The sequence below is a fragment of the Leptonychotes weddellii genome, chromosome 8, assembly GCF_054177405.1.
Source record: "Leptonychotes weddellii isolate Sample4059 chromosome 8, ASM5417740v2, whole genome shotgun sequence".
Taxonomy (NCBI): domain Eukaryota; kingdom Metazoa; phylum Chordata; class Mammalia; order Carnivora; family Phocidae; genus Leptonychotes; species Leptonychotes weddellii.
The window spans coordinates 27,943,406-27,965,052 of NC_138376.1; the positions used below are offsets into that span (position 1 = coordinate 27,943,406).

A 21,647-nucleotide genomic window follows, 5' to 3' on the forward strand; every position below is an offset into this window, starting at 1 on the left:
TCTCTTTCTCAGACTGGGGCTCCCTGAGGGCAGGGTTGTGTCCCCCTTCAGACTGGGGCTCCCTGGGGCAGAGCTGTGTCTCCCCTCAGACTGGGGCTCCCTAAGGGCAGGGCTGTGTCTCCCCCTCAGACTGGGGCTCCCTGAGGGCAGGGCTGTGTCTCCCCCCTTGGACTGGGGTTTCCTAGTTCCAGACCCCTCCCTGAAGCTGTCCTTGCCGCAGTCCATGTCCTCACCCTCAGGGGTGCCACTGATGTCAGTGGGAGGACCAGTGTTGGGGGAGCGCTTGGGATTCTGGGTGAGGGCATTCTGCCGTGTCCAGTCAAAGTTGTCTGTCAGGTCCTGGGTGTAGCCACAGATCTTCTCATCTTCAAAGTGGCAGGTGTTGTCTGCATTGGGCCAAGGAGGAGGGGAGGAGACGAAGAGGGTCAGGCTCCTCAGGCGACCTGGTCTAGCTTCGCCCTCCCTGGCCACCCCGAGGCAGGTGCCGCGCATCCAAGCCATGGGCCTAGGATCTCAGGACTTCAGAAACCAGGCAACAGGGCCCCTGACAAATCTGTTCCCAGAACGGGACTTCCTAACCTTTGTACACTGCAGACCCTCTGACATCTAGTGAAGTCTAAGGACTCCATCTCAGAATAATAATTTTAGATGCACAAAATGAAATACACAGGGTCACAAAGGAAAATCACTTATATGGAGATACAGCTGTCAAAATATTTAAAAAACACATTTGTGAGATAACAATAGGTGGGCTTCTTTATTATCTAATTAAATAACAAGATCTAGTGTTAGCTCTAATAACTGCTGTGGTTTTGAAGTCCTGATGAATGTAAATGATATTCAGGAGTGGCTGTAACAACTTTAAGATAATGTGCAAATGGGGCTTTGTCCTGATGACAGGGTCACAGGGAGTGATCATACTAGTGCAGTCTGTTGCCTACATTCGTCCCTGAAGATGTTAAACTTCTGCTAGAAGTTAGGGGAAGATAAAGAAGTCACTGTATGCCCTTCCACGTTCCAGGTTCATGGACCCCCTGAATTCTATACACAGATCCTTTGCGGGGAGGGAGGGCTTCCTGGATCTCAGATTAGGGACCCCTGCCGCAGAGAACAGGGGATGTGGACTAGTCTGGTCTCTCCATTTTTCTTTTAGGGACAGTGATTCTAGGGACAGGATCAGGGTGCTGATTGAGGAGGAGAGGCCCTGAGTTACAGATGTCCCCTACCTCTGCCCCCCCTCCACCTTTAAGCCCCAGAATCAATCCTGGATGCACGTGTCTCCAAGCCCAGCCTTGTCCCCTTTGGCTTCTCCTTCCAGCGGCTGGCCTCCACCCCATTTTCTCTCTGGGTATCTCTCGGGGTCCTCTCCTCCCACCAAGGGAGTCTTTGTGTTCCCAAAGGGAAGGGGAAGTAGGGGGGAGGTGTCTCACCTGACAGGTTGGGAGAGTTGATGGCTGAGAAAGCAAGCGGGAAAACCAAGTCAGAACTGAGGTGTGGGACCGTACAGAGGGTGCCCAGGCTTCGGACCAGGGGACAGGGTTCCCAAAACCAGGACTGGGGGCCAGAGGGGCCTAGCCTGCGGTAACAAAGTAGGACACTGCACAGTGGGGAGCCCCAAGCTCTGGAACCATGTGGGGAGGTTGAAGGGGGGTCCCCTGGGGAGGAGATGAGCCCACCCTTCCCACCACCCCTACCCCCCACCACCACCTACGCTCTGTGTAGTGGATGATGCGGGAGGCCATGTCACCAGCCCCGAAGGTGGTGTAGGGCGTGAGGCGGACCTCGTAGCTGTAGGGCACACGGAGGTCAGTCAGGATGTACTCCAGCAGCTGCCCCTTCTCCACGCGCCGCACTGGGATGGCCTTCACCACGGCGTTGTGCTGATTCAACTGCAGATACAGGGCGTTCCCAGATGCCCAGCAGGCCACACCCTCCACCAGAGCACCGGCCCAGGCCCTGGTGTGACTTGGAGGGTGTGGTGGGGGGCAGTGTCAGGGAGCAGAAAGAATAAAGGACTAGGAAGCCAGACCCTCAGTTTCCCCCTCTGTGAGAGAGAGCAATCACTCCTACCACGCCTCCCTCCTAGGGCTGTCCTTAATAATACGGGATGCTGGGCACTGCTCAAAGTGATTTGCCATTATTAACTCACTTAATCCTCAAAATAACAATCCTCTGAGGTGGAACATTATAATGACTCCCATTTTACAGATAAAGAAACTGAGGCCAAAGAGATGTCATTTGCCCTAGCTCACACAGAGCTAGATTCTAGCCTAGGCGGTCTGCCCCAGAGCCACACTTTTACCCTCCACACCTCCTGCCCCTTGGGCAGAATCACATGGAATTAGACTGGACACAAGAACAGCATAGCTCCAGCCTTGCATTCTAGAGACCCTGTGGATGAGACTGCCCCCCTACCCCACTCTAAGCTCTTGACTCACAAGTAGATTCTGTGTTTTGTGAGCAGAGCTAGCTCTGTCCCCTTTCCCTTGTATGAACCCAGCAGACATAGCCCAATTCTCAGGACTGGGCCCAGAGCATGGGGTCGGAGGGCACAGGTCCCTAGAACCTCCCAGCTTCTGCTGCTGTGTCCAGAATACTTTCTCTCTGGCTCTGAAGAGTGGTCTGTAAGGGGGTCAAATATGTCCAATCCCTGCCTCCAACCCCTTCCCATGGCTTGAGGGACACTCCCAGGGTCAGCCTGACCCCGGGCCCCTGTCCCCCTTGGCCCACCTGGCGGACACTGAGTCTGTAGTTGAGCAGGGGGTCGACAGCATCGGGCTCCCTCTGGGTCCACTGCAGCACATAGGAGTAGTTCTTGGACAGCTTGTGGCTGCGGGTGGGGTTGGGGGTGTCGAAGTAAAACTCCGGGCTGTAGGCTTTGGCTGAGAGGGCGGGGAGGGGGGCGTGGGGCCGTGAAGGGTGGGGATGGGGAGAGACACAGAGAGAGGAGGCACGGGAGAGGGAGACAGAAGAGGATGGTGAGGAACAGAGACAGGGTATGGGGAGACAAAGAGAAAGGGAATATAGTGAAGAGAGGAGATGGTGGGAGAGGAGGAGATTGGGGGAGTGAGAGTGGAGTAAGAGTGAAAGTGAGAAGTGGAGAAAAGGGAGATTGGGAATTCCAAGATGTGGTATTGGTGAGAACAGAGAGGAAAGGCCAAGGAAAAGCCAGAGAAAAGAGAAATTTGGGAAGACACAGAGGAGGGATATTAGAGAAGACACAGGGAAAGAGGATGGGGGAAAGACGCAAAGAAGGGTCAAGGATATTGAGGTGGAAGGAAGAGAAAGGAGAGGGATGGAGAGAGGCAAAAAGGTGGGAAGACAGGGGAAGTGTGGGAGAACAGGGGAGAGGGGAAGGAGGTGGGAAATGTCATAGGGGCCTCTGGCTGGCAGGGCTGGGTGGGGTGGGGAAGGGCTGGGGAGTGACCTGTGGTCCTGGCCCCCTGCTTTTGAGTGAAGAGATCCACACAAGAGCTAAAGGGGCACCCGGTCAGTTGGGGGCTGCTGAGAGAGCTGGAGGTGCAGTAGAAGGGGACAGGCACACCTGGGGCTCTCCTCCAGGGGCGCTGCCACCAGCTCTGACAGGGAACCAGCTCTCCCTCAAAGAAGAGAAAGGGCATCAGAAACCCCTTCGGCCCCTATGCGTTCCCCTCAGCCTTCACCACGACCTCCACCCCTTTCTGAATCACCCATGCCCGCCTGCAGCCCCAAACAGCCCACCCAGGGATGACTTGATGACGAGATAGGCTGAGAGGGATTTCTGGGCACCAAGGGGCCTGAATCTCTGGGGTGACAGCTCAGGAAATGTGTGCTGGCTGGCTCAGAGCCACCCACGACGTTCCAGAGAAGCTGTTGAGGGTCGTCTTCTCTCCTCTTAGCTACAGCTCAGGCCCCTCTCATTGGGCCTGCAATTACGAAAAGAGGGGGTCCTCCGTCCGCAGCCTCTGGGGCCAAGGACGAAGGAGGAGGGGCTTGAAATGTGATGGCTGGGATGGGGCGGTGCCCAGGGCTTGAGTTGGAGGGTTTAAACCTGGTGTGGGCTGGGCTGGAGCGCACCAGCTACCAGGAAAGGAGGAAACAGAGAGCTGGGATTGGACGAGGCTGGAAGGGGTGGGGCCTATGCCTCAATTGGGGCCCAGGCGCGGTGTGGATGGGTCTTTAAAGAGAAGGGCCCATACCTGGTGCTCGCGGGGCTAGAAGGGCGAAGCCTAAGCCCGGGTAAGTAGGGGTTTGAAAGCGGCAGGGCTATCCGAGGCCAAGGAGAGGGAGGCTGAGCTAAAACGGGCGGGGCTTAGGGCACGTATAAGTGGGACTTGAGAAGTTCCTACACCTGGAGAGGGCGTGAGTGAAGCGGTGTAGCCTGTCTAGAGGGGCCCTAAAAGACGTCACGGTTTGGTCCGAGCGGAGTGGGCGGGGTTTAGACCTCGCATGGGAGGGTCTTGGAAAAGCAGGGACCTGAACTTAGTGTAGGGGGGCTGGAAAGGGGCGGGGCCCAGGTCGACTGTGGGCGGGGCTGGGGTTGGGGCGGAGCCTGGCCCCAGGTGGGCGAGGTTGGGGGCGGGACCCACGGGACGCTCACCCGAGACCTGAAAGAGGCAGGTAGCCGAGCCCACGTCGTTCGAGATGCTGCACTCGTAGCTGCCGCTGCTGTCGCGGGTGACGGCGTCGAGGCGCAGTTCGGAGTGGTCGGTGGCCTCGGCGGCGACGGGGACAGCGGGCGGCGGAGGCAGCAGCTGCCCTTTGAAGCGCCAGACGGCCGAGGCGATACGCTGGGGGCTGCCCCGCAGCAGCGAGCAGCGCAGCAGCACGGGCCGGCCCAGCGCTTGGCGCACATCCTGGGAGCTGGGCTCCACCTCCGGCGGGACTGGGGGCGGGGGCGGCGGTCAGCGGGGCCGGGTGGGGTTGGAGGAGCGGCCCCATCGGAGGCGACGCACTCGACCCTGCTCCCGCACCCCCCAGCCTGGAGGGATCTCAGAGTGGATACACACTCGTAACATACACAACAGCCGCGCTCATACCTCCCTGACCTGCAGATACCCACCCCATCCCGGCCAATTCCTCCAGCCATGCTTCCCAGACTGGGCCTCAAATGGTCCCCTCACACTCCTCTCCCCGCCCCCTTCCCCACGTAGTGAAAAGCAGCATAACATCGGAGCTCAGAGCAAAATCCCCAGAGCTAGATGCCTTAGGTTCAAATCTCAACCCTGCCTCAAACTAGCTGGTAAGACCTTAGAGAGTCAAAGAGGCTTAGCCAAAGTCAGCCAGCTCCTCGGTGCAAGGGGCTAAGGACTGGAGATGAGATTCTAGAGACTTTCTCCAAAATCATCCCCTCCAAACTCCTGTCATTCTTAAAATGTAAACCCTTATCACTAAGTAACTTAAGCAAGTTACTTATCCTGTGACTCGGTTTCTCGGTTTGTAAAAATAAGGAAATAATAGAGTCTATTTATAGGGCTGTGAAGGGTTAAATGAGTTCATGCATTAAAATGCTCTTAGAACAGTGCTTGGCACGAGGTGAGTTAACTCTCATCGTTATACTATCAGACACAACGTGCTCCCTTGAAGGTCTTTCAAACTCCCATGTCTACCTGTTATGTTCTATCAGTTATTTCTTTGCTCACTGGGTCCCTGGGAATGAAGATGGGGGTGGGGGGGCAGCACTTGATAATGGAAATGTGGCAAGAGTCACAGACCTCCCACCTTAGAACACAACATGGGGGTGGTAAGGTTTGGGGGATATGGGTAGTACGTGGAGGGGTTGGTTGGACTGGAGTGTATGAAGGGGTGGAGAGGGGGCAGGTCAGGCTGAGAACCGGGAGGGACAGCTCAGAAGGGAGTCCAGGTGGGGCGATGAGACTCACACTGCACGTTCAGCTGCACCTGGGCCTCGCGGGGGCGCACGTTGAAGCCATTATACCGAGCCGTCTGGCAGCGGTAGGTCCCACTCATGTCGCGGCTCACGTGCTCCAGCCGCAGCTTCCCGTCCGAGGTCTCCTCCAGGGGCAGCCCCGAGGGCAGCAGCGCAGCCTCCTTGTCCACGCGGGACCAGAGCACCGGCGGCCGCGGCTTGCCTCGAACCTCACACTGCAGCTCGGCGGGCGAGCCCTCCCGCACTGTGACCACGGCCCTGCCCTTGGGCACGCTGATGGTGGGAGGCACTGCGGTGGGAAGGCGGGCAGGAGCAGGGTTAGAGCTCCCGCCGGCCCCTGCTTTGGGGCTTCGGCTTCCCTCCCCCTAGGTTTGAGCCTCCCTTCCCCATCCCAGATGTCCCAAAGATCCCTCAGTATTTCCAAAACACAGCTCACCTCCCCCCAATTCTCTCTACCTTCTGGGGTCTCTACCTCAGGGTCTCCCAACTCAGAAAGAGATCTGAAGTCGTCCCGGCCTATTCCTTCTTTCCCTTTAGCCCAAGGAAAGGCGGTTCCACCTTGTAAACAGTTCTACCCAATGACCTCCTCTCCCAACCCCCTCTCTCCTACCCACTGACCCCGATCTAGTTAAAGCTTCCATCTTGCCTTCTGGAGTGTTACCACAACATCTTGCCTTCTGGAGTGTTATCCCAGATCGCTAGTCTGTCCCTCAACATGCTCACCCTTTCTTCCAAGGTAATAGGATATCTGGAGTTTAGCAGGGCACACAGCCAGAACAACCATTATGTCTCCCAGCCTGTCTTAGCGCTAGCTAGCTGTGAGCATGTGACTAAATTCTGGCCAGTGGGATGTGACAGGAAATAAGGGTCTTTAAAAGGCGAGGCTGTGCCCCTCTTCTCCTCCTCCTTCCTGCGGGCTGGAATGCAGACTGATGGCTGCAGCTGGAACTGCCATTGTGGACAAGGTGGCCCACACTAGGGATAACAGAATAGCAAGACAAGATGGAGCCTGGGGCCCTGAGGACTTGGTGGAGCTGAGCCATTATTCCAGCCTGGACTGCTCACTTTTATGAGAAAAAAAAAAAAAATACACATCTAGCTCATTTAAGCCACTAGTAGTATTTTGGGATTTTCTGTTACACACAGCCAAACCTAATCCAACCCAACACATCGCCCAACTGGAGGGTCTTCTAAGACTTCCATGGGTCCCATCCCACATCCCATCAAACAAATTAAAATGTCCTACATTAAATATAAATTGTAAATAATTCCACAAGGCAAGCTGAGGTCCAGTTATCTAGTTAGGATCATTCATACTCTTGTAAACATTTATACAAATGCCTTGGCTTTAATTTTACAGTTTTCTCTTTGTATTTTGCAGCCAATTAATTTGTTTTTCCAGGTCTAAATTATTTCCACAGGCCCTTAAAAAGCTTCCATGCCCTAGGCATCAGGCTAATGAGCCAAACTGAGGAAATGGCCCAGTGCCCCGTTGATTTCCCTGTTTCCAAAACGTCCCAGCTCCCAACCTTTCTCTGCCCCCACAGGTTAAAGGGCTGTCTCCTTCCTTTGAGGCTGCACTGCCCTCAGGTTAAAGCTCCAGTTCCTTGGCTCTACAAACAAGACCCTCGTGCTCCAGCCTCTGCCACTCCCCAGCCTCATCTTCCCTCTCCCATCCTGTGTCCCAGCTATGGGATCCACTTATACGGCTTGTAAGGGACACACTCCTTGGCTACGAAGTCTTTTCCCTGTGCAGAAGTCAGGATGGAAGGGGCCTCTGAGGCCATCTGGTTCACTGTCTCACAGAGGAGAAACTGAGGCCCAGAGAGTCAAAGAGGCTTAGCCAAAGTCAGCCAGCTCCTCGGTGCAAGGGGCTAAGGATTGGAGATGAGATTCTAGAGACTCTCTCCAAAATCATCCCCTCCAAACTCCTGTCATTCTTAAAATGTAAACCTTTCAGGGGTGGCTCTACAGTCAGACTGCCTGGGTTCGAATCCCAGCTACACCACTTACTGTTTGTTAACTTAGGTGAGTTTCTTAAACTCTCTGAGCCTGTTTCTTCATCTCTAAACACTGATGATAAACTACCCCATAAGGTAAACCATGAAGGTGAATGAGCTAAATATGAAATCATCAGACCACAGAGTAAACACTCAATAAATATTAGTTATTATCTCATTGTTATTTATTATTATTGGAATAAAGACCCAAATCCCTGCATAATCTGGCCCCCGCTGACCCCTCTGCTCTCTCCCATTTCACGCCATTCTCCCAGCTGCACTTTCCTCCCTTCAAAAGTGCTCCAAATGGCCCACGCACTTACCTGCCACAGGGCCTTTGCACATGCTGCTTCTTTGGCCTCCCTTTTCTTCCACCCTCCCTTGCTCTCTTTTGCCTAGCAAAATCCTGCCCCTCCCTTAGATCTCAGATCAAACATTCTATCTTAGGAAACTCCCGACTCTCATGCATCAGAGTTTGCAGTGATATATTTGTGAGACTATCTGAAAAATGTTTGCCTTCCTGCTTCGTTCAATGCCAGGAGAGCTCATTTTGCCCACCACTCTACCCCAGAGCCTAGCACAATGCCTGGCATACAACAGATGCTTCATAAATGGGTATGGAACACAGAGGAAACACAAATTGTGTTCCCCTCACTCTGGTCTCCTTTCCCCCAAGCTACTGTGCCCACCTCCCCTCTGTGGGCCTCTCCAGTTTCCTCACACACACACACACACACCCATGCCGCTTCAGCTGCCCACCTGTCTCAGAGGAGATGTTGACCTCGACGCTGAGGTCAGGCACAGGTGCTCCTGGGAAGGAAGCCACGCACAGGTAGGTGCCATAGTCGCTGAAGTGCAGGTCAATGAGCTCTAGGCTGCTCGTGACGGCAGGCAACTCGGGGTCATTTCGGGTCACCAGCAGCCTCTTGGACATGCGTGCCGGCTTGCCGTTCTTGAACCACTGGTAGGTCACCTTCTCCTGGGGTACTGCATCCACATGGCACGACAGCTTCAGGTCCTGGCCCAGCTGTATGTTCTCACTTTCTTTGATCACATCTGGGGTGATCTGGAACGTAGCGTTCTTCATGGCTATGGGTGGATGGGGAGGGAGAGGTGGCTGGGGCTGGCCCAAAGCCAAGGGCCTGGGTCCCTCCCACCCCCCTCCGGACCCAGCTTCTCTCCTTGAACTGGCCTTCCCACACCACCACCACCCCCAAGAGAAACCATCACTTTGCTTGGAAATCGTTCTGCTTGCTCAGATGCATTTTTAAAAATCCAAAAAAGCTGGCTGTAGGAAAGTGGGTTTAGGAATTGTTACAGCCACTGTTGGCTGAATGTCCACTATGTGAAAGGCACCATTCCAAGTGCTGGACATGGGTTTACTCATCTCACCCATCCCACAATCTTGGAGTGAGGCACTTTGCTGTCCCCATTTTACAAAGGAGAGAACTGAGGCTCAGACAGCTTAACTAACTTGCCCAAAGAAATAGCCAACCTTGAATTCAGACTCAGCCTACACTCTTAAAGGCTGCACTGCTTTATTTTTATTCTTGTTTTAAACCTTGAATATGCAAAGTACAATTTTTGGAAAGAGGCACCAGAATGTATTAATGCTTCTGTCTAGAGAGTGGGGCTGAGGGGAAATTTTATCCTTTTGTACTGTTTGCTTCTTTGCAACAAGTTTGTGCAATTTTAATAATAAAAGCCTAATACAATTATTTTACGTGAAATTACATAAAACACAGTTTAGAAAAAAAGGGTCTAGCCTCTTTGAAAAATCTGAATATTGTCTGACATAGCCAAGAGTTAGACAGAATTTTTCTTCTTTTTTTAAGTAGGCTCCACATCTAGCATGGAGCCCAAAGCAGGGCTTGAACTCATGACCCTGAGATCAAGACCTGAGCTGAAATCAAGAGTTGGACACTTAACCGACTGAGCCATCCAGGTGCCCCTAGACAGAATTCTCAATAGTGGGTGCTAATTCGACAGGTCCCTGGTACAACGGCCATGAACTAGGACTGGACTGGGCAGAGCAGGCTGGACATCACCCTAAGAGGCGACCGTAAGTATTTGATGTAAACTGCAATCTCAGGAACCTAGGTTTTAAAGGCCAAATGGAATTAGGTGGAAAAAAGTAATCTGACAAGAAAAGTACCATCAAAGGAAAAAGTAGTCATCAGCAACAATCTTGCCACTGTCTTTCTTGCTCTGATTAAGTAAAAACTCACTGAGAGCTAGCTTCTTTTTGGGATGAGGGAAGAACAAAAAGGCGAGACCATTTCATCAGAAGACTCTCCACTGGATTTGACAGAAGCTATACTTTATTTTCAAGGGCTAAAGAGCTGCAAACAAGCCTGGATCTTTAAAATTCTCAAATAAGGGCACCTGGGTGGCTCAGTTGGTTAAGCCACTGCCTTCGGCTCAGGACATGATCCTGGAGTCCCGGGATCGAGTCCCACATCTGGCTCCCTGCTCGGCGGGGAGTCTGCTTCTCCCTCTGACCCTCCCCCTTCTCATGCTCTCTCTCTCTCTCATTTTCTCTCTCAAATAAATAAATAAAATCTTTAAAAAAAAATTAAAAAAATAAAATTCTCAAATAAATAAACAACAGCCAAACAACAACCTAAAGTTACTTCTAAGTCAGAAGAATTTTAAGTTTTCTCTTTAGGGGCACCTGGCTGGCTCAGTCAATAGAGCATGTGACTGTTGATCTCAGGGTCGTGAGTTCGAGCCCCATGTTGGGTATAGAGATTACTTAAATAAATAAAACTTTAAAAAAAAAAAGCTTTCTCCTTCAAGCACAGTAGCAAAATCAAGATCATACTGAGAAAGCTAATGGGGCTGAGGTTTAGTAAGTAGGGTGTTTATACTTCTTTAATCGTGCCCCAAGTTTTGTATCATTTTTACATTTAGTAATTACCTTCAGACTCACTGACACACTTTGCTAATAAAGATTTGCATATGAGGTATGTACAAATCCATGTTATTTTCATTTTAATTCTGTGGAAAATGTAGAAACCATTGTATGGGAAGAGTCAGGAATTTTCTCTTAAAGACTGGAATGTCCACATTTAGCTTTTGGCAGCCTCAGTTTCCCAATCTAAGAAAAATGTCAGTAATTGGGGTGCCTGGGTGGCTCAGTCAGTTAAGCGTCTGCCTTTGGCTCAGGTCGTGATCCCAGGGTCTTGGGATCGAGTCCCGCATCAGGCTCCCTGCTCAGCGAGGAGTCTGCTTCTCCCTCTCCCTCTCCCTCTGCCTCTCTCTCTCATGAATAAATAAAATCTTAAAAAAATATATGGGAAATCAACGCCAGCCCTTCCCACTTCTTCCACTGTCAAGATGACATTTGGAAATGTAGATTATAAATAAAACTTTATACAAATTGTAGTCCAGCCGCTGGCAGACAGATAAAAGGAAGCAGACAGGCTCCTTTCCCAGTTCCCCGGCGGTTCCTGGAGGGCAGGGCCCCCGCCCGCCTCCCGAGTTCCCTCCCGCCCTCCGGACACACGTACATCGCACCAGCAGGTTGACCGTCTTCTTGGCAGGGTTGCCCACGTTGTTGGTGGCCGTGCAGTTGTAGTAGCCAGAGTCCTGGGCCTGCACTGAAGGGATGCTGAGGGTGCCACTCTGGGCCACAGCACCCAGGGGCAGCGGGCCCGGCCCGTGGGACCACTGCAGCTGGGGTAAGGGATCGCCGCCTGCCAGCAGACACTGTACTGTCACATTCTCCCCCGGGTTGACCACCAGAGTTTCATTCACAGACAGCTTCAGGGCTGGTGGTGCTATGAGGACAAGGAGGTGGGGTCTTAGGGGACCGTGAGGCAGCGCTGGGGGAGCTGAGGGGGGAGGAGAAGCCATTGCCGAAGGCCTGGAGGGAGAGGGTAGGGAGCAGGCAGGGGGGGGGGGGGTGGAGACACGCTCACGGGGAGGGGCCTAGAGTCCTGTGTGGGGCGGGGCGCTGTCTCCTAGCTGGGGAGTCAGCCCCAGGTGGGCGGGGACGGGCAGGGAAGGCCTGTACCCGTGGTGTTGGTGAGCCGGAAGGTGATGGCCTTGTCCGGGATGCCGCACACGTTGCGTACAGACACCTGGCAGGTGTAGCTGGCATAGTCCTGGGGCCGCAGGTTCTTCAGCTTCAGGACCTTGGTCTCCCCCTAGGCAGCAGCAGAGCACTGGGATGAGGGGCCTGCTTGGGTCTCTAGGGATCCCACACACATTCACCCAGCACCCAAGGCGGAAGCAAATTCCTACTTAAATTTCTATCTTTCCAACCTCCACACCGTTTAGCCTCAGGGAGCCGGAGCCTGGGGTGGATACTGCGGTCTCCATACCTTGGGCTCCTCTGCATCTGGTGCTGTCCTGGGGCACACCGGCCGGGACAGCCTCAGTTTTCCCACTCTGGGAAATGGACGGTAAGGAAGGACTCCTGCTCTGTCTTACAACCCATACAAACATGGGGCTGGCCCACAGGCCATGGCCTCCTGTGGAGCTTTGCCACCTAGGATAGCCACCTCTGAAAGATGCTCCTGGTAGGACAGCTGCCTCACCACCGTCCGGGACTGTAGGGGTCCCATGGGAAGTGCAGTCATCTCTCTGCCCCCAACTGCTACCGCGCCTGCCCAAGAGTTCCCAATACTCTGCCAGCCAGCAGCACGCAGGGATGACATGCCTGCCCCTGGAGGGTGCCTTTCCTAACTAGCAATGTCCCCGGAGGACTGGTGCCTGGGGGACTCTCCTGTCCTCCCTGACCTTTCTGTCCTGATTTCATTTGGCAAGGGTTGTCTGAAGCCCAATCAGAATGCATGCTTCTGACGTCAGAACAGAATTACTGGAGTCAGGGCACCGTCCCTGGAACACAGGATCACAAGGCCTCGGTCTCTGCGTCCCCCTCCCTTGCTGGGTGCAGAAGGAAGAGTGTGGGGCAAGCCATGAGGAGACCAGGCCGGCTGCTGTCCATCCTGACCTGGGTGTAGAGGGGCTCATAGATGTCGACCCCATTGTCCTGGCTGTGAGACAGGGTGTCAGAGCCCCGCTTCCAGATGAAGCGGGCAGGCGGGTTGGAGTTGACGGTACAGCGCAGGAACACTGTCTTCTCCTGGTAGAAATTGCCTCGAACATCGCTCACCGTCTGGTGCACCGTCAGCATGGGCTCGTCCAGGTCTGCAAGGACACAGCCCCAGTGGAGTCAGGGCCAGCTGACCCCAAGGTGGGGGGCTGGGTTTTCTGGCAGCCCTCAGGGAAAGCTAAGCCACCCTCAAGGGATGCTTCCAGAGAGCCAGATGCTCTCCCAGCCCACAAGCTTGCCCACCCATTAGAGGCAGGGGAATGGGCTTAACGGCTTCCCAGCTATCCCTCCCCCCGGCCCTGCATGCGGGTGTCTATCTTCACCCTCCCATCATGGGATGGAGGAAGCAGCCGCGGACTGGAAATCAGGACACTGGTTCAAATCCCAGGTTAGCTGTTAATTTGCAGTGTGACCTGCCTAAGTCCCTTCTCTCTCTGGGCTTGTTTCCTCGCTGGTAAATTGGACTAGATTGGTGGTTCTCACCTCTGTTTGCACGACAGAATCACATGGAGACTTTCTTTGTAATACCACTGCCTGGCAGAGCTTATTGATGGTGTCAGAAGTAGGAAGAATGATTGCCTCTAAGGAGATTATTGACTGGGAGGGAGCATGAGGGAACTTTCTGGTCCTGGAAATGCTCTTGAACTGGATGGTGTTTACACATGCACAGACATAAGAATTCACTGAACTGTACATTTAAGATTAGTGTACTCTATCGGATGTAGCTTAATCCTCAATTTAAAAAAAAGAGTTTAAGAAAAATCCTGATGCCGGGGCCCCACGCCCAATTATCAGAATCTCTGGAAGTGGAACCCAGGCATCAGTAGTTGCTTCTAAAGAGCCCCCTAGACATTCTAATGGGCAGCCAGTGTTGTGAACCAAAGGCACCCACGTTCCACAGCCTAACATCCTTCGACAGGTGTCCCATCATTCTGTCCTCACACAGCCCACTTGGACAGAAGTCATAACAAAGACCAGAGGTGGAGGTAGGGCATTGGTAACACCCGGGCCATGTCTGCCACCCCCTTCCAGCACCAATAAATCAAGAAATGACCCTCAGCCCCAGGATTTGGCAGGCCTGTGGTTGACTGAAAGGGGACAGAAGGATCTGAGGTTCCATTGCTCACCACTTGGGGGTCTCACTTGGGTGGGGGTGCATGGGCATATTTAATGGGTAGGTTCATTGTAGACATTAAGATGGTGCCAGACAGGCCCCTTGGCTTGGCCCTACAGCTTCTGGGTAACTAGGATCAGCCTGGGCAAGCAGTGAAATAGCCTCTTGGGGCTAAGGGGGGTATCTCTATGGCGGGCAGGTAGGGACTAGGGGCTTCCCATTCAACCAGCAGCCAGGACTGAGGGGTGCTTGGTCCTGTAAGTGGTGGGAGTAGGGAAGTTTCAGAGAGGCCCCTGGGGCAAAAGCAGAGACATGAGGTACTATGGGAAGGGCACCAGAGCAGAGTCCAGAGAACCTTTGCAGGTGAACAAGTCACAAACCCCCAGTACCTCAATTTCATCTGTGAAAAAAGTATAATTCAACCTGTCCCACCCTCCCTGATCACTTGAGAGGGCTGTTGCAAGGTACGTATGGATTATGGAGGGAAACGCGTGAAGGGTATAGGGTGAGACACACTGGAGGAACAGCAGGTAAACCCCTTCAGTCCGGAAGAGATGAAGTCTCTACTGTGCTCTTCCACGGAGGTGTCGCCTCTCCAGCCTCCTTTCCACCCCCCTCCTCCCGCCGAGACTCACACTGCACGTCCACGCGGATAGACTTGATGGCGGGCACGCCCACGCCGTTCTCCGCCTTGCAGTAGTAGCGGCCGCCCTGCGTGCGCGCGATGCGCTCGATGCGCAGCGTCTCGTTGAACACCGATGTCTCCTGGAACTTGTCTGAGGCGCTGCCCGCAGTCTTGGTCCAGCGCACCTGGGCCCGCGGGGTGGGCCGAGTGAGCCGCGGCAGTGCGGGGGTGGGGGTGGGGGTGGGGGGTAGGGTTCCGGGCTGAAGGCCAGGCGACCGTGCCTTCCCTCCCCCCGGCCCCCACTGTTTTTCCTGAGTGCCCGTGGGGACCACCCTGGCCTGGGAAACTAATTCCCCCAGGGGAATACACAGATGGGGCAGGGTGCCTCGGGAAAGAATCCGGGGAATCTGGGGTCAGAGGGAGGAGGCTTTAAAGAAGGCAGGATAGTGCAGTGGTTAAGAGGCAAGTTGGATTGGGGCAAGTTATCCCACCTTTCCTGCCTTCCTTTCCTCATTGGGAAAATGGAGAATATCCCACCTAGGCTTCCTGGGATGATTAAATGTGCCTTAGTGCCTGTAAGACTAAGAATTTGATAAAGTTTTTAGTGGCCTTGGGCAGGTTACTCCTCTCTCACTTCAGATTTTTCATCTGTGGAAGAGGTCTATGGGGTAGACTCCAAGATGGTCCCCAGCGATCCCAGCCTCTAGTCCTTTTTTCTGGGGTGCCCTCCCACTTTGTACCAGGGATGGGCTGTGTGACCAATATAACACAGTGGGCATGATGGTATGTCACTTCCAAGATCAGGTTATGAAGGACTGTGATTTCCATCTTGGGGAAAGCCATCTGGCTTGTCATGAGCAGCCCTCCGGAGGGAGGGGTCCAGAGGGGAAGAAGGGAAACCTCAGGTGAACAGCCACAGGAGGTAGCCTGCAAGTGGGTCCTCCCACCCCAGTCAGTTCTCAAATGGCTGCAGCCTCCTGAGAGACCACGGGCCAGAACCAGCCAGCTAAGCTGCTCCTGGATTCTGGTCCCACAGGAACGGTGAGGCAATACGTGTTTGTTGTTTTGAGTTGCTGAGTTTTAGAGCATTTGTTACGCAGCAGTAGATAACTATAACTATGACATAGCACAATTTCTGCTTTGCAGAGGTTTAGAAACAAAGTGTATAAAGCACCTAAATGTAGCCCCCAGTATATATTACTCACTCAACGAATTTCCATTGTTATCAACATTGCCCTAGATGTGGGGAGCTAGCAAGAATCACACAAGACACTGGAGCTACTACTCAGAGTAGCAGAGGTTTAAGAAAAATTGGTCAGTTCCAGATGATTAAGTCTTAAGGACTGGAGGATGGGGTAGGGAAGCTTCCAACTTAAAGTTGGGTAGGGTTGCTTATTACTGAGACACGGCAAGGCCCCTGATCCCGGCGAAGAGGTCAGGCTGTAGGCCATGAAAACAACAAGGCTGGGGAGAAGTGGGTGAAGGGCAGCTTTCTCATGCAGAGAGCAGCCACTCCAGGGTTTGTACTTTTCTTCAATTCTACAAAATTCTCAGCCTTTATCTCTTTAAATGTTGTCTTCTCTCAGTTTTCTCTAGTCTGTCCTAAGTTTATGTTGTAGCTTGTCATTCTATCCTCCATGTCTCCCAACTTCCTTTTCACAATTCCCATCTCTTTGTCTTCTCCGGGCTGCTTTGTAGTTGATTTCCTCGGATCTATCATCCAATTAGCTAATTTTCTCTTTAGCTATCTCTATGGTATTGAGGCCAAATTTTTCAAAAGACCGTATTATTTTTATTTCTAGGATTTCTATTTGGTTTCTTCCCCCCATATCTAACTGATCAGGTTGTATAATCTTTTGTTATCTCTTTAAACACTTTAAACATATTTATTCTCAAGATCCTTTCAGATGGCTCTGTTTACTCTGTTTCCTCAGATATGACTTGTTCAATTCTTTGAGTCTCTGGACTGGCCCTGCTGGCACTGTATTTTTAAATGTGTTTTAAAATTTTACTCCACAGGCCTGTAGTCCATGGGAGTTTTCTTCCACAGAAATTCCACATGGGCCCTCACATGCCTGTCTGTGGTGTAGCTCTGTGGTTGCTTATGCCCAAGACCCATGGGTTCACAGGTTCCAACTAGTTTTTATATTAGTTTCTCAGCTTTGGGTGTCCTCACCACTTGGACAGTGTAAGAAACAGACAGCCCAAGGGGTATATGCTCCTTTAGAGGCGACGATTTGTACATACGCCCTGAAGCAGAGTCTGCTCCCTGCTGTGACTCTGGGCTGTGGGACAGAGAGCTTCTGGTCCCCATTCACAGGGGGTGCCCTTGTCAAGCTTCCTTCTTTAGGTAGAGAGTCTAAGTCTAGCCTCCAACCATAGATGGACCTGGGGCCTCAGCTCATACCCCCTGTGCGGGTATTCATACTATTATCCCTGAGGTGAGTATGTAGTTCAAGCCCCTCCAAGGACCATGTTCTTCACCTTCTGCTCACTGCCATTGCTCCAGATTCTTTCTTCATTTTGGCCCTTGAGATTCCCACTCTCTTGCTATTTGTTTGGAGTGGGGAATTCCATGCCCATTCCATCCCCCATCCTGACCTCAAAGTGCGCCTTGAGATGCTCCTTCCCTGTTCTCCTGCTAGATTGGATGCTCCATGACAACGGGAACTATATCTTCAGGGCCCATCACAGCGCTGGGCACATAGCAGGTGCTCAATAAATACGTGTTTAATGAAATGAGCAAACAAGGAGGTAGACGCATTTCAGGAGAGGTGAGCAGCAGTGGCTGACACAGGAATGAACAGGGTGTACTTGGGCACGTGTGACTAGAGCACAGTATGGGTATGAGGAGGATGGCAGTGGAGGTCAGACAGGAAAGGCAGGTGGGGCCAGACTGGGGTGGGGGGTCTTCCCTTCCGCCCCTAGCTGCCTGAACTGGGTCTGGTAGTTAATAGGTAAACCACTGAAGGTTTCTGAGCAGGGGAGTGCTATGATAGAGCAGGTTTGAAGATTACAATTCTGGGAGCTGGGTACAGAAGCGAATTGGAGGGGGAAGCATGGAGGGGGGCCAGTTAGCCTACTGCAGTGGTCCAAGGGCTAGGATTGCAGGTCTGACCTCCAGAGGTAATGAGGAATAGAAACAAAGACCCATGCAAGAGACATAAAAACAGAAGTCGCAGAGGCTGGCTAGATGTGGGGAATGAGATGGCACAGAGCCATATTGTAGCCCAAGGGTTTGAGCCTTGGTAGCAGGAAGAACAATGACATTGTGGATGGAAGTAGAAAAAAGAGTGTGTGCGCACACACACTGAGCCCCAGCCATAAACCACTCATGAATGCAATGCACAAGGGGACACACACAGGTGGCCAGTGCAGCCTGAGGGAGAGATGGCCCAGTGGCCTCCCTGGCCAGGGAGGACCATCCTGACGTCACGCCCGATGCAAACAGCAACCTGAAGCCTGGCAGCATCACTATCACTTTGAAGCAAAACTTTGAGAAGAAGCAAGTGGTGATGATGGTTTCAGGTTGAGTCCTCAGGGGTTTCCTTGTCCCTTTGCTTATCTCCAGGCCAAACCTACCAAAGCCATCTCTGTGCCCAAAATTATCCCAAAAATGCTTCTGCATTTCATTGCCCTCCCTAGGAGCCAATGAAAAATTTTCTGCTGCTCTTAAATGCCACAGCAGCTCACCAGCAAATTCCAGCCACCCCTCCAGCCCGCCTCCTGCCTCTTCCCATCAGCTTCAGTGATAATTGGACAACCCTTCTGACTAAACCACATACTTGGTCCGTGACAAAAACATACCTGGCATTTCCAGGTACTCCTCTTCTGTTGCTTTCTAACTGCTTTCAGTCTTTTAACCTCAGGGTGTGGGGCTTGCCTACCTGAAGCCTCCTGAAGAGGCTCCCGGAACCCCCCAACCCAAAGACGGACACACTGCGGGGAAGTGTGCTAAGCTACAGAGAACACTGGTTCTGGATTCAAATTCTGCTTCCACCCTCCCAGGAGCTGTGCGATCTTGGGAGTTCACTCAACCTCCCCAAGCTTTGACTTCCTCAGCTGTGTAACAGAAGCCCTCATGTCTCCCCCACAGCCTGGTTGTGAGGCTCCAAAGAGAAGACGCTGGAGGAAGCGCCAACACAGTGTTGGCGTGTGAGGTCTGCCCTCAGACTGAGGTGGAAGGTGCATCTGAGGAAGCGTCTGCCCAGCAGATACAACAGGAATGAAGTGGAATTGAACAACTGCCATTTACTTTGTCCCCTCAGTCATCCCATGTTTTCAGGAGAATAAGCTCACGGCCGCCAGCCCTTGCCCACAGAGCTCATTTTCTAGTTCTCTCCCCGCCCCAGTCTTCTGTCTTGTGTTGGCTTTGCCAACTTCGTGCGCCTCTTATTCCCAGCTCGCACTGCCTCTTGGGCAGCTCGGATCCCAGGGCGGGGTGGGGAGTGAGAAGCCAAGGCCGTGGGGGGGCGGGTGCTTACCTGGGGCCGAGGATGCCCCGTGACAAGGCACTGCAGCACGAGAGTGTCCCCCTCCCGGATGGTGTAGACACGCTCGCTGATGTTGTCCTCCTTCACCACACATGCCTGGCCGGCGTGGACAATCTGAGCCTGAGCAGGAGCTGGGGATGGGGGCGGGGGGGGGGGGAGACACAGGTTTAGGCAAGAGGCACCAAGGCCAGAGGGGGTCTAAGGCTCCCTCCTCTGAGTACGTAAGTGGGAGGAGGAGGACGCCCAGACCTCCCCAGGCCACTCCTCAGAGGCCTGACCTGCTGAGCTCTGGAAAGGACACTCCCAGGGCCCCAGGCCAGAACCAGAAAGGTCAAGGACTCAGGATGGGGGCAGTTCCTCCTCATCCCACTCTCCTTTCAGGAGATCTGTGCTCTCAGTGAGCTGATGAGCATGAGGGGCTCGGTGGGTATCTATACCGATTGGTTATCACTCAATGAGTATCACTGTCTCAGCAGGCCCTGTAGTGGAAGCTGCCGGTGCTCCCCACAGCTCCCTATACCTGGCGGGGGCATCCACCCCCCAGCTGCTGAGTGTTAGCTGCTAGGTGCACAGAGCTCCCCTTCCCCTGGGAATTGCCCTTTGCCAGTGGAGCTGCCTGGGCCAGAAATGCCCACAAGATCACCCCTTTCCCCAGTACGCACACACGGAGCCCAGTGACTGACAGCTACACCCCGCCCCCCACCAACCCCGCTGCTGGGATGACTATGGTGCCATTTACTCTCCAGAATCCCCTTGGGAGCAGGTTGAGGCTAAAGCAACTGAACCACATTTTTGCCTGGCTGCTTCCCCTTCCAGTGTCTCCTGAGAGCACTTTCTCACAAATCCCATGCCTGACCTGCACCCTCTCAACCATCCCAGGCTTTACTTTTAGAGAGCTTGACTAAGATATCTCCCAGTCCCACAGACTGCTCATTCCCCTCACCCAAAGGCCTGTTACTCTTCCCTCATTGCTCCCTGAGCCTGGGCCAACCTCTTTAAGGGATGGAAGCTCTCTCCAGGGGCCTGGAAGCTCTCAAAAGACTGGCTCCTCCCTGGCCTTTCTCACAGTGACCAGGGCCAGGGGACCACAGCTGTGACACCCAAAGGGAAGATGAATGACTGGGAGAAGTACACAGCCCCTCCCTAAGTGTCCAGCCCCCAGCCCAGCAATGTTTGGGCTCTGAAAAGGAGGGCAAGGCCCCCGAGTTCATACCTGTCTGCTCACAGCTGAGGGTGGAGAAAGTGGAGGTGGGCACCAGGGGCACAAGGGGCTGAAAACAGAGTCCTTGCCCCAAAGAGGTGCACAAAGATGAGGTAAAACCTGTACATAAAATGTGTAACTTCCTCCAGGAAGCATCCCCTGACTGACCGGCGCCCTCCCTCCTTCTGTACCCATCACTCCCCCAGTGCAACAGCAGAGCATCATTCTGCCTGTCTGCCAGATCCAGGGCTCTTGTCCTTCTGTCTACCAAACCATGAGTTCCATCTTGTTATCCCCAGCACAAGGCCTTGAATACAGTGGGCACTCAGTGAACGTTGAATGGATGAATTTACAAGACTATCCCATGATGATGTCGCTAAGCATCTTAAAAGAGATACAGAAGGCCCTAGGAGATCAGAGGAGAGAGAGAGTCTGCTAGAGGAAGGATCACAGAAGGTTCTAGAAGAGGCAGCTTTCTCACCAGGCCTCAGAGAATAGGGGAGATTTTTGCTGGGTGAAGGAGAAAGTCCTATATAATATATATTACCTGGAGTAAACCATGAGTGATCTTTGGACCTTTCTTTTCTTTTTTTTTTCTTTAAAGATTTTATTTATTTATTTGAGAGAGAGAGAGCATGAGACGGGGGAGGGTCAGAGGGAGAAGCAGACTCCCTGCTGAGCAGGGAGCCCCATGTGGGACTCGATCCCGGGACTCCAGGATCATGACCTGAGCCGAAGGCAGCCGCTTAACCGACTGAGCCACCCAGGCGCCCCTGGACCTTTATTTTCTCATCTCTAAAACAGAGAGAATGCTGCCAGCCCTGAGAACTCACGAGGGTGGGTGTGACAGTAACACAGGCTAGATGAGATGTGCTTAGTAAACCCTGATGTGTCCTGCAGTTACCACAAGTAGTGCCTTACCGGAACCTCTCCAACCAACACAGATGGGACAGTCATGAACTAATTACAGAGGTGGGTCCCCAGAGGTAGCCCCGCTGTAGGTCAAAAAGCCTGTGGGGCAGCGACTGGGGGCAACACATGTTGAACCGCGAGAGTCTCTGCAAACAGTAACAGCTACCAGCAGCCTAGAGTCTGAGTGTCCAGACAGCCATCCTGCCTGCCTGGCTGCCATAGAGGAATGAACTGAGGCTAGTTGTCAGAGACAAGCTATGCAACCTTGGGCAAGTCAGACCTCATGGGCCTCAGTTTCCCCTCCTATAGTGGGGGAGTGGATTAGAAGACCTCTGAGATCCTTCTCAACTCACACTTTCTATACATTTGTA

General features: G+C 53.1%; 1 protein-coding gene across 1 annotated transcript in view; it reads right to left on the reverse strand.

Annotated features, from left to right (window-relative positions):
• MDGA1 (MAM domain containing glycosylphosphatidylinositol anchor 1) overlaps positions 1 to 21,647 on the reverse strand; it is a 50,717-nt gene that overhangs the window by 1,602 nt on the left and 27,468 nt on the right. Inside the window, exons 2-13 of the mRNA XM_081827503.1 lie at positions 19,155 to 19,294; positions 14,681 to 14,855; positions 12,830 to 13,026; positions 11,888 to 12,020; positions 11,382 to 11,651; positions 8,629 to 8,958; positions 5,862 to 6,158; positions 4,580 to 4,864; positions 2,731 to 2,882; positions 1,712 to 1,889; positions 1,431 to 1,454; positions 216 to 386 (exon numbers count right to left, since the gene is read on the reverse strand). Coding sequence (XP_081683629.1) covers positions 216 to 386; positions 1,431 to 1,454; positions 1,712 to 1,889; positions 2,731 to 2,882; positions 4,580 to 4,864; positions 5,862 to 6,158; positions 8,629 to 8,958; positions 11,382 to 11,651; positions 11,888 to 12,020; positions 12,830 to 13,026; positions 14,681 to 14,855; positions 19,155 to 19,294 — 2,352 coding nt within the window. The remainder of the gene's footprint in view (positions 1 to 215; positions 387 to 1,430; positions 1,455 to 1,711; positions 1,890 to 2,730; positions 2,883 to 4,579; positions 4,865 to 5,861; positions 6,159 to 8,628; positions 8,959 to 11,381; positions 11,652 to 11,887; positions 12,021 to 12,829; positions 13,027 to 14,680; positions 14,856 to 19,154; positions 19,295 to 21,647) is intronic.